Genomic DNA, 12,873 nt, shown 5'->3' with positions numbered 1-12,873 from the left:
ACTCTGCCGATATGAAAGCCGGTTTTACTCGGTCCAGGCTCACTGTGGTTTCTCTTCCATTCTTGCTTATCACTATCACCTTGTCTGTACGTCGTAATACGTGGTGTGGTCCGGTGTATGGTGGTTGTAGCGGCTTCCTGACTGAGTCATCTCTGAGGAAGATGTGGGAACAGTCAGACAGCTCTGGGTGGACAAAAGTCTTGTGGTGGCCATGGTGGGTTGCTGGCCTTGGTCGGACGTTGCGCATGTGGAGCCTCAACTTGTCGACGAAATTGCTGGGGTCGACTTCTGGCTCGTCGTTTGCGAAGAAAAATTCCCCCGGGATTCGTAGTTGCGTGCCGTAAGTCAGCTCGGCTGGGGAACACTGAAGGTCGTCCTTGATTGTTGTCCTTAAACCTAACAGCACCGTAGGTAGGATGTCGTACCAGTCACTGGTCTCGTGGCACATGATGGCGGCTTTGATCGTTCTGTGCCACCTCTCGATCATCCCGTTGCACTGTGGTCGGTATGGCGTGGTTCGGCAACGTTTAGTGCCCAAAAGGTCTGTGAGGGCGGACATCAGTGTGGCCTCGAACTGCCGGCCTTGGTCAGTTGTAATACGGTGGGGGCAACCGAACCGCGCAACCCAGGTTGCGTAAAAGGTTTTCGCCACCGTCTCCGCCGTCATGTCCGTCATGGGAATTACTTCTGGCCATCGGGTGAACCTGTCTGTCATCGTGAGGCAGTACCGGTGTCCCTGTGATGGTGGTAATGGCCCAACGATGTCCATGTGTACATGTTCGAATCGGCATTCTGTAAGTTCAAAATGTTTTAGGGGTGTTCTAGTGTGCCTACTCACCTTTGACCGCTGGCAAGGAAGGCATTCGCGCGCCCATTTTTTTATGTTGCGTTCCATGTAAGGCCAAACGAAACTTTTATGTACCGCCTTGAATGTGGCTTTGCCGCCTGGGTGTGATTTGGAATGTACCATGTCAAATACCCTTTTTCGTAAGTGGAGGGGTATGTAGGGGCGAATTCTCCCCGTGGCTGTGTCGCACCAGATCGCCGTATCCGAATTCATGGGTGTGAGATTCTGGAGTTTCAAACTGGTACTGGAATTCAGCAGGTTTCTCAACTCCAGGTCTTGTTCTTGGGCGGAGGCGAGTTCGTCCGGGTCGATCACTGCTGCCGTGTGAACTTCGCTGATTCGGGATAATGTGTCCGCCACCATGTTGTTTTCGCCCGGTATGTGTTCTATCTCCGTAGTGAACTGACTGATGAAGTCGAGTTGGCGTAGCTGCCTCGGGGAAGCTTTCTCTGAGTTCTGTTTGAAGACGTAAATCAAAGGCTTGTGGTCCGTTCTAACCGTGAAGACTCTCGCTTCTACCATGTAGCGAAAGAATTTGATGGCTTCGTATATCGCGAGCAGTTCGCGGTCGTACGTGCTGTACCTTCGTTGGGTGTTGGTCAACTTTTTTGAGAAAAATCCCAGGGGTTGCCAGTCGCCTTTAACCTCCTGCTCCAACACAGCCCCCATGGCTGTATCTGAAGCATCGGTGGTCAATCTTAATGAGGCGTTCTCGGAAGGGTGTGCTAGCAGCGCAGCATTGGACAACTCGCTCTTGCACTGGCTGAATGCTTCTTCCGCCTCGTTGGTCCAGCTGATTGGCGTCTTGTCATTTTTTTTCGAATTTCGCAGATACACATGTAGAGGTGCTTGGATAGATGCGGCATTTTTGACGAAGCGACGATAAAAGTTGATCATGCCGAGAAACTTTCGTAAGTCCTTCACAGTTTGCGGCTTAGGAAAATCACTTATCGCCGTCACTTTCGCGGTTGCTGGACGGGTCCCGTGAGTCGAAATGCTATGTCCTAGGTACTCCACTTCGCTTGCCCCGAACACGCACTTTGCTGCATTAACCACGATTTGATGTTGCTTCAGTCTTTCAAACAGCGTTTTTAAATGTCGCACGTGCTCCTCTGGGTTCGCGGAAAAAACTAAAATATCGTCTATATATGCGAAACAAAAGTCTAAATCGTTGAGCACATTATTGAGGTGTCTTTGAAAAGTTTGCGCGGCATTGCGTAGGCCAAAAGTCATCACTGTGAACTCAAATAAACCGAATGGCGTACACACTGCAGTTTTTGGGATGTCCTCGTCGGCCACTCGAATTTGGTGGTAAGCACGTACCAAATCTATCGTGGAGAACACCGTTTTTCCCTCTAGTCTGGCCGAGAAGTCCTGGATGTGTGGTATGGGGTATCTGTCTGGGATTGTTACCCCGTTCAGCCTCCGATAATCCCCACAAGGACGCCATTCCCCAGGATTCTTCTTCTGTACGAGGTGCAGTGGGCTGGCCCATGGACTGCTGGAGGGGCGACACCACCCTTGCTCCAACATGTACTGGATCTCAGCTTTGGCGGCCTTGAGTTTCTCCGGTGGTAGTCTGCGTGGTGTTTCAGCTACAGGAGGGCCTGTTGTGTATATGTGATGCACTACGGAGCTGGATATTTGACTTCCCGGACGTGGTGCTTTCGTCAATTCCGGGTATTCCGCCAGCAGGTTGTGGTAGCTGGAGGTTTTTGCCACCGTCGTAATACGTGGTACGGAGCAGGCCAATACGAAACCAGGGGAAGAGAGATGTGTCAAGGGGTCTACCAGCTTCCGGTTTCTCAGGTCCGGTAGGAGGTGGTAGTACTCGAGAAAATCGGCCCCTATTATTGGTTTCTCGACGTCCGCGAGGATGAAAACCCATTTAAAAGTTCTGCGTAGCTTCAAGTCAACCACCATGAATTTCTGGCCGAACGTGCGGATGGGTGTGTTGTTCGCTGCAAATAGGGCGGGTGTATCTTGTGTCTGTGACTGAGCCTTACCTGAAAACGTTTTCGGCAGGACTGAGACCTCTGCTCCGGTATCGACTAGATACCTGATACCGGATTTGGGATCCGTGACGAAGAGACGATGATGACGCGCGTCGTCGTGTACCGCCTCGATACCCGACGGCGCCTCTAGTTTTCCGGCTGTACAAACGTGCAGGGTTTGAAACACTTTCGGGCGTTTACACCGAACTTGGCGTGGTAATGACAAACGCCATTTTGATCCGTGCGTTGCCTGCTGTGTGTCCTTGACCGATTTCGGCTGTCATTTTGCCGTGCTTGTGGACTGCGCCCTCTCGTGTTGGTTAGATGAGTTACGGCTACCGATAAGGCCGCCATCTGTTTCTGGAGGTCTGCAATTACCGTAATGAGGTTGGTTTCCTGCGTTGGTACGATGGTGTTCTGCCGCGTCGTGTCGCTGGTGGCGCCTATCGCGTTGATACTGGAAGCCATAGCGTTGCTTCTGTGTATTTCCGCCAATTTGTCCGCGATTTCTGCCATCTTTTCCAGCGGTACTCCCTCGCTCGCAGACAGCACGAGTTGGACATGTGGTGGAAGTCGCTGTAGCCAGAGCGTTTTTATGACTTCGCTATTCATCTGTTGCCCCGCGAGTGCCTTCATTTCGCGGAATAACTGGGATGGTTGTCGGTCCCCTAGCTCCATCTCGTTTATCAGCTTTCGTAGCTGCTTCTCCTGTGAGTCGGTGTAGGCGGCTATCAGTTTCTTCTTAATTGTATCGTACCTCTCTTTGTCTGGTGGGTTCGCTACGATGTCTGTGACTGGCTGGAGTGTGCTCTAGCTTCCGGATGGCTTCTTGCTGTTTTTCGAGTTGCTGTTGCAGTTCTTCGGCAGTCGGCATGTTCGTACCCGTAGTTCTTCGATCCCGTCGGGATGTTCGTACCCGTAGTTCTTCGATCACGTCGGGGTCACCAATTGTAATTGTTGTCGTCGAATTACTAACGGAAACGGTTTTAGTACAGGTTTATTTACAATACCAACTACAAAAATGATAACAAGGTCCAAGGTTGTATGTGTATGTCCACGTGGAGGTCTTGAAGAGGAGAGGACGTCTGCACACGGTGAGTGGTCGGAGAAGAAGAGAGTCTGTTTTACGTTTCCACCGTGGCGTTTCCTCTTTAGGCTTGCGCGGTGTAACTGCCAATCCGGTGGCTGCATTATGTATGTATAACTGGTTGCCTACTTCCAGGCGGCCACATGACCAATATTTTTTTTAAGTATTTTATTCCCAAATTTTCGGGAAAATGGAGTGAGTCGTCTTGAATCTCGAATTATAATCAATAAAATAAGAAACAATTTAATCACTGCAAGACTTCTACCGTGTGTAATAACAGAGATGCGATTGAAGAATGAACTGTACTCGTAGTTTAAGACAAATAGCGATAATGCTTGTCGAGCTGTTTGTGTACGTGAGAGTGAAACAGGCAGTGGTGTCTCGTGACCTTTTGAAATGGGGGGACACAATTTAATTGATGAGTTAAAAATGAAAATATAAAACAGGCTGTTATTACCAATTAATAGACCAAATTGTGTGACGGAAATAAATACAAAAATACATTCAAGAAAAGTAAAAAAGTACTCGTCCACATACCTTTGCTTTTAAATCATTACTGAAGAGACACACAAAACAAAACAATTTATTATTTTTTTCACAACCGCATATCAACAAAAATTTACCATGCTTGTTATGTCATTGCCAGTTCAGTGTCGCACGACCGAACATGCAGCGATGGGCGAAGCGAAGCAATAACATCGTACGCTACTGAAGGAAAGTGGTGGGAGTCGCATGGCCTAAAACTGCATCTCCTCAATTATGACACAAATTTTCGGATAATTTTTTAAATATTGAAAATTACTATTTTGCTATGTCCAATGTGTTTGTAGTCGTTGTAATTTCGGGAGGGCACGTGCCCTTGTGCCCCCTGGCACCAGCCGTGGAAACAGTACTTTCGGGGATGATCTGTCCAATAAAAGTGCGTGACGGCAGACAGATATACGGAAACGGGAGACCTACTTCATCGTACTCTAGGGGTCATGAAAGGTCGAAAAACGTAAAAGGAGAGAGTCGGCAGACGGACTCGATTACAATACTTCCTTCGCTCACGCTCGGGAATTGAAATATGAATATGAACTGCAAGGATAGACTCATATATTTTGCACATTTTCCTACTTCAAGGACAATATTCATCCAAATAAACTTTGACCAATTTTTTATCACTGAATTTAATGTGCAATTGATTCAAGTGTGCTAACAATGTATTTTTTAACGCAAAGGATCTGAAAAACAAAAAAGATATATATATTATTATTAGCAATTAATGTACTAAGTTAGTGTATTAAAATTTAAATTATCCACATTTACTACAGCTTACATTTTTAAAACACTTTTAAATTTATACCAAAAAACTCCTACTATTAATCAATATTAAATAATTGTGTACATTAGATATATGGTGCACGATTGTTACTTAGTGAAAATACAAAAAGTAGACGAGTGTTAATCTGCTACAAAGCTTATATAGACAGAACTTCCGTTGCCCCTGAAGTACAGTACATACAACTATAGCCCATAGAAATACATGTTTTCTAGAGGCTATACATACAACATGCTTACCTTTTTAAAAAATATTTAAAACTTCATTTTGTTTTTTTGTTGTCATAACCCTTACAAGTTAAAATAAAGATATGTGCATATGTATATAGGCTTAAAGTAAAGGTACGGAATCATGGTATCCGTACGCTTCAAGCGAGTTTTTCCAACACAAAATTTTATGATGACGTCATGAACGTTTGTTTAGTAAGGACAAGTATGTGTGCAAAGTTTCTGGAAAATGATGTGAACCGGGGGCTGCAATGTTTTCCCCAATGCTTACAAGTAAAAATTCTACTGCAACCCTGATCCGTATGGATTAACGTGTTTCCAGGATAATGGCTGAATATTGTCAGTGGTTTTTGAATGCGTGGTGAATTAGCGATGCGGTATGGGCCTGTCTAATTTGCAGACCACAGTTTATCTTGCAGACTGGGGGTTAAAAATGCTGCAATCAAGTCGAAACTCGACATTTGCTTATTTCCCAATACGAAGATTGTTGGTACAAAATTTCAACCCCTTCGGAGAAACCCTTAAAAACCACCCCCAAAACAACCTTGCAGACTGGGGCTTAAAAATACTCCAATCAAGTCAAAATTTGATATTCGCTAGTTTTTCAATACGAGGATTATCGATACAAAATTTCAGCCTATTCGAAAAAACCCTCAAAAATCACCCCCAAAACAACCTTGCAGACTGGGGATTAAAAACTCTCCAATCAAGTCAAAACTCGACATGTGCTTATTTCTCAATACGAAGATTGTTGGCACAAAATTTCAAGCCGTTCGGAAAAACCCTTAAAAATCACCCCCAAAACAACCTTGCAGACTGGGGGTTAAAAATGCTCCAATCAAGTCAAAACTCGAGATTTGCTTATTTCTCAATACGAAGATTGTTGATACAAAATTTCAACCCGTTCGGAGAAATCGTTGAAAACTACCCCCAAAACAACCTTGCAGACTGGGGCTTAAAAATACTCCAATCAAGTCAAAATTTTATATTCGCTAGTTTATTAATATGGGGATTATCGATACGAAATCTCAGCCTATTTGAAGAAATCCTCAAAAATCACCCCCAAAACAAGCTTGTAGACTGGGGATTAAAAATGCTCCAATCAAGTCAAAACTCGACATGTGCTTATTTCTCAATACGAAGATTGTTGGCACAAAGTTTCAAGCCGTTCGGAGAAACCATTAAAAATCACCCCCAAAATAACCTTGCAGACTGGGGGTTAAAAATACTCCAATCAAGTCAAAACTCGATATTTCTTAATTTCTCAATACGAAGATTGTTGATACAAAATTTCAACCCGTTCGGAAAAATCGTTAAAAACTACCCCCACAACAAGCTTGCAGACTGGGGCTTAAAAATACTCTAATCAAGTCAAAATTTGACAATCGCTAGTTTTTCAATACGAGGATTATCGGTACAAAAATTTCAGCCTATTCGAAGAAACCCTTAAAAATCACCCCCAAAACAACCTTGCAGACTGGGGATTAAAAATGCTTCAATCAAAGCAAAACTCGACAGTCGCTTATTTCTCAATACAAAGATTGTTGATACAAAATTTCAAGCCGTTCGGAGAAACCCTTAAAAATCACCCCCAAAACAACCTTGCAGACTGGGGGTTAAAAATACTCCAATCAAGTCAGAACTCGATATTTCTTAATTTCTCAATACAAAGATTGTTGATACAAAATTTCAGCCTATTCGAAAAAACGCTCAAAAATCACCCCCAAAACAACCTTGCAGACTGGGGATTAAAAATGCTCCAATCAAGTCAAAATTTTATATTCGCCAGTTTATCAATATGGGGATTATCGGTACGAAATCTCAGCCTATTTAAAGAAACCTTCAAAAATCACCCCCAAAACAACCTCGCAGGCTGGGGATTAAAAATGCTCCAATCAAGTCAAAATTTGATATTCGCTAGTTTCTCAATATGAGGATTATCGATACGAAATCTCAGCCTATTTGAAGAAACCCTCAAGAATCACCCCCAAAACAACCTTGCAGGCTGGGGATTAAAAATGCTCCAATCAAGTCAAAATTTGATATTCGCTAGTTTCTCAATATGAGGATTGTTGGCACAAAATTTTAACCCGTTCGCAAAGACCCTTAAAAACTACCCCCAGGCAGACTTGCAGACTAAGGGTAAAAAATACTTCAATCAAGTCAAAACTCGAGATTTGCTTATTTCTCAATACGAAGATTGTTGATGCAAATTTTCAACCCGTTTGGAGAAACCGTTAAAAGCTACCCTCAAAACAACCTTGAAGACTGGGCCTTAAAAATATTATTACCAAATCCAAACTTGGTGTTTAGTTTTTATCTATACGAGAAGTGATAATGCAAAAAAACCAGTCTTTTTTAAGTAACAAGTACCCCAAAGCAATCTTTCATACGGAAGCTTAAAAATACTCCAATTGAGTCGAAAGTTACCACTTGCTGAGTTCTTTACACAAAAAATTATCATGTCAAATTTTAGTCACCTTGAAGCAACTTATAAAAATGATTGATAGTTGACATTCATTTAAAGTACAAGTACCAGAAAAATTTCAGACACATATAAAGAGACAGTACATTATGTGTAAAGTAGGTGCGCACCATAGAGGTAGAATGAGAGGAGGGAAGATTGATTGAAAAAATGCCTGGTACCGCGCTTTCTACTAGGGTCATAAATGGTTCTTCCAGGTCCTCCGAGAAACTGGTTGTTCCAGTGGCGTGCTCGAAAGCATTTGCGGGATACTAGGCATAAAACAAAAATAATTTCATAAGAAAGCATATAAAAGCAGCAGCAGCAAATTTACTTGAGTTTTTAATTGGTTAAGATTCGTTGCTACGGTCGTTGTGTTATCTCCACCTTTGCCCAAACCGAGCTAATTCCTACAATAATTAATCACCTAATGATCTTAATATGCATTGTTAATTATGAAAAATATTGTTTTGTTACCTTTTATAACTGTATTTTAATGTATATACACTGACCGGCAAAAAACCTGCTACGCTGTAAAATTTCGCAAAACCAAACTTTAGAAATTGTTAATTTAACTAGTGATCGTTATTTTATTAAAGAACCATTCACTGTTGACACATGATGTATAAATTAACAACAAAAAAGAAGACAAATAACCGCAGAATTAAATTTAATTTAACAAAATAACAGAAACAGAGCGACAATTTGGGAGACGTCTGTAAGCGTTAACGGCATTATTTTCGCGTGAAAACGTTTATTAACTGCCAAACTTATAATCAAATGATGAAAAACACTGTTTACAACAACAGCCTCCTTTATTATTTTAATTAAGAAAATATCCTAGTTGGTCTGTTTCTGTTATTTTGTTAAATTGAATTAAATTTTGGGTTTATTTGTCTTTTTTTTTGTTAATTTGTACATCATGTGTCAACAGTTTATAAATAAGGTATGTAGTGCCATTGGAAAGATTAAAATCATGTATATTCTCAAATTCTATATTTTTTTTCTTCAATTTTCACATCTATATCGTTATTTCCATCTAAGAATTTAATTTATCAATACAACTAAAATTTCCCTAAATACATACACTCAACTAGATTAGTCTTAACTGTAGTCATCTTTACTTTTACAAAAATTTTCCAATTCTATGTCACTTTTACCGCTAGTACGTAAAAGAGTTTTGAGAAAAATTTACATATACTCCTATCTTTTTTTTAACTTAAAATGCAATCCAATCAAATTACATTTGCAACAGCGTAACCAAACAAACTTTCTTATTTCCCATTTTATACAATTTATGTCATAGATTTATGTCAATTAACGCTTAAACAATGTCATACAAAATAGAGTTGCAAAGAGCCATATGCCAGTTAGTTACCCAAGTATCTAAAAGTGAAATTGTGAATATATTTTGGACCAAATATATTACACGCGCAACTATATACAGAACAATTAAAGACTGCGAGGTAGCAATATCACAATAAGTTTAGAAAAATTAAGAAGAAAGACAAGAGCCTGGAACATCAACAAGAAGATTGGCTCGATTGTTTAGAGTTCCTATATAACAGTTTCTAGAGAAATAGGCAAAAGCAACTTAAAATACAGCAAAAGAGCTAAATGTTCAAAACATACAGCATCGCAGTTAGAGAGAATTCTTAGATGTTGCCGGCTATTGAGAATTCATCATTTTCTGAACAATCGTGTGGTTGTGCTGGGCGATGAAAAATATTTTACGTTTGCCCATTCAGAGATGGAAGGTAACGATGGATTTTATACAAACAATATAGAAGAAATTAAAAGTAAAATTTAAGTCGAAGGCAAAGTTTGAAGATAAAATTTTGGTTTGATGGGCTATATCTCCGGCCGGCGTTTCAGCACAATTCATTGGCCGTACTAAAGGTGACGCGGTCAATACATAACAATACATGGGAACACCATAATAACGACGATGTAATATTTTGGGCAAATTTAGCAAGTTGCCATTATACTAGAATGTCCAGGGATTGGTTAGAAAGCAATAATATAAGTTTTGTACCTAAGAAAAGGTAATCCCCCCATAGTGCCCCCAGTGCGAACAATCGAAAACAAAATTTGGGGAATACTAAGTAGAAAGGTTTACAACAACGGCTGGGAAGCCAATTTAGAAGAACAATTAAGAAGAACAATTTACCAGACAGTTAGAGAAATGGACGTGGACACCATCCAAAGGCTGTAAGACCTACATATGAAGACAATTTTGCGTCGTATTGAATATAACGAATCTTTATCTGTTTTCCCATTAATAATAATTAATTAAGAAATTAGCATATATCTGGGTTTTTTTTGAAATTCAAATAAAATTAAGTTTGAGCTTTCTATTATTAATTTAAACTTTTTCTCAAAACGTTTTTTTTTACGTTAGGTTTCTCGGAAATTAAAAATGTCTCTAATTTTCTTTAAAATATCTTTAAGATTTTGTTTCCTCTGAATTTTAAATTTTCTCTTCGGGACACCACTAACGTTGTATTTTTTGACTGATGATGAAAGTTGAATTATATCTCAAAGAACTCAAAACCAGCATATAGTATGAACTGAATGAACCAAGTTAATAGCAAAAATGACGTGTAAAAACGCACAAAAAATGAGAGATTGAACGAAAAAATGCCCAACTTATGCATTCTTACATAGTAGCAACAATTATCTAACAACGATAAACATGAACTCAAATTATCACAATTCACGTATCTGTAACAAATACTCCTATATGTATTCGTAATTTATATATTTTTAAAATTTAAATATAAATAAATTAATTAATAATTAACAATAAAATAATAAAAAAATAAATTAATGTCAAATTTTGACTTGTTTAGAGTATTTTTAAGCCCTAGTCTGCAAGGTTGTTTTGGGGGTAGCTTTTAACGGTTTCTCCAAACGGGTTGAAAATTTGCATCAACAATCTTCGTATTGAGAAATAAGCAAATCTCGAGTTTTGACTTGATTGAAGTATTTTTTACCCTTAGTCTGCAAGTCTGCCTGGGGGTAGTTTTTAAGGGTCTTTGCGAACGGGTTAAAATTTTGTGCCAACAATCTTCGTATTGAGAAATAAGCAAATGTCGAGTTTTGATTTGATTGAAGCATTTTTTACCCCCAGTCTGCAAGGTTGTTTTGGGGGTGATTTTTGAGGGTTTCTCAGAATGGGCTGAAATTTTGCATCAATAATCCTCGTATTGGAAAACTAGCGAATGTCAAAATTTAACTTGATTAGAGTATTTTTAAGTGCCAGTCTGCAAGGTTGTTTTGGGGGTAGTTTTTAACGGTTTCTCCGATCGGGTTGAAATTTTGTGTCAATAATCTTCGTATTGAGAAATAAGCAACTGTTGAGTTTCAACTTGATTGAAGCATTTTTTACCCCCAGTCTGCAAGGTTGTTTTGGGGATGATTTTTGAGGGTTTCTCCGAATGAAGTGAAATTTTGCATCAATAATCGTCGTATTGAAAAACTAGGGAATGTCAAATTTTGAATTGATTGGAGTATTTTTAAGCCCTAGTCTGCAAGGTTGTTTTAGGGGTAGTTTTTAACGGTTTCTCAGAACGGGTTGAAATTGTGTATTAACAATCTTCGTATTGAGAAATAAGCAAATATGGAGTTTTAACTTGATTGGAGCATTTTTAACCCCCAGTCTGCAAATCTGTTTTAAGGGTGATTGTTAAGGGTTTCTCCGAACGGCTTGAAATTTTGTATCAACAATCATCGTATTAAAAAATAAGCAAATATCGAGTTTCAACTTGATTGGAGCATTTTTAACCCCCAGTCTGCAAGATAAACTGTGGTCTGCAAATTAGAAACGCCTATGCGGTATTGTCAACAAGATGGTCTCACAGCACATCATAAAAGTTAAGGAAAATCTTTTTTGGAATTCTTGATATAATCAATCAAATACAAATTCGACTGTCTGGCATAGAAAAGTTACATATTTTTGACTTAGTTGCTTGGCGAAAAAGTGTCGGAGACACAGACGACAGACTGAAAGGGGAAACTTTTATTTCCGATTCTAGGTGTCACAAAACACGAAGAAAACATGGAAGTAACCGTTTTTCGGATGACTAATTCACAATTCCGAAACCCCATTAAATGGGTAAATAAAAATGCTTGGCCAATGGTCAAACGTCCAGATTAATAAAGGCAGATTATGAATAAGTCTTCCAGATTCTCAACACGTACATACTAGGAAGAATTTATAACACGGAGATTTGGAAGCAATGTCTCGACGAAGCAAAAAACCTACTGCGCCCTATTCTGGCAGCAAATCAGAGAATATAGCTGTAATAACAACAAAAAAATATGTAAGCACTGTATGTGAAATTTAAATTGAGTTAATCTTGTCATTGAAAGTGAGCCAGAACTGGCGGGAAACGATAAGTTGGATATAAATTATCATTAAAAAAAAACAGAGTGATTGGCAGTGAGCTGAAGCATTAACCTTTTTCCTAAACAATCAGGTGACAACTTGGTTAGTGTTTCCTTAGGAAATGGTTTGTTAGAACGGAAGTCTCGAGAGTGAACAAACTGCATCTTTTATCGTTTTGAGATAAGTACATATACAGCACTTTAACTACTCTTATTCTCGCTGCAGTGTGTTTTGAAACATAGGTACATGTATATAGTTTCTGTGAAAACCATATTAACGGGATGGGGACTTTATACTCTTTCGAAGTACATCCTAAATGAAACGAGTATATAGTATATTTGACTTCGTTGAGTATTACAACCCATAACCCGAGTAAAATGTCACAACGTATTTTTTAGAATCAAAACAATTTGTAGCGCTGAAACCGCTGCCTGTTCTGGTGATTGAAGTTCTCTTTATTGACTTTCTCCAGGAGCATTGAACACTTTTAATTTGTTGACAAACAGATTAAGAAAGATAAAAAATAGAATAAATAGAAGACAA

The 12,873-nt window shown here is 39.7% G+C and overlaps 1 protein-coding gene across 1 annotated transcript; it reads right to left on the bottom strand.

Annotated features, from left to right (window-relative positions):
* Window positions 1–2,765: 2,765 nt before the first annotated feature.
* LOC135134949 (uncharacterized) lies at window positions 2,766–4,062 on the bottom strand. Its single transcript, XM_064063857.1, has 2 exons — window positions 3,599–4,062; window positions 2,766–3,549 (listed from the first exon to the last, which is right to left on the bottom strand). The coding sequence occupies exons 1-2, from the start codon at window positions 3,713–3,715 to the stop codon at window positions 2,989–2,991; spliced, it is 678 nt and encodes a 225-aa protein (XP_063919927.1). The 5' UTR covers window positions 3,716–4,062; the 3' UTR covers window positions 2,766–2,988.
* Between the last annotated feature and the right edge of the window lie 8,811 nt (window positions 4,063–12,873).

The sequence above is a fragment of the Zophobas morio genome, unplaced genomic scaffold (assembly GCF_036711695.1).
Source record: "Zophobas morio isolate AGI-343-1 ecotype UQ-CSIRO unplaced genomic scaffold, CSIRO_AGI_Zmor_V1 ptg000024l, whole genome shotgun sequence".
Lineage (NCBI taxonomy): Eukaryota > Metazoa > Arthropoda > Insecta > Coleoptera > Tenebrionidae > Zophobas > Zophobas morio.
Note: the sequence above shows the minus strand (reverse complement) of the source record. Positions and strands in the feature narration are given on the sequence as shown.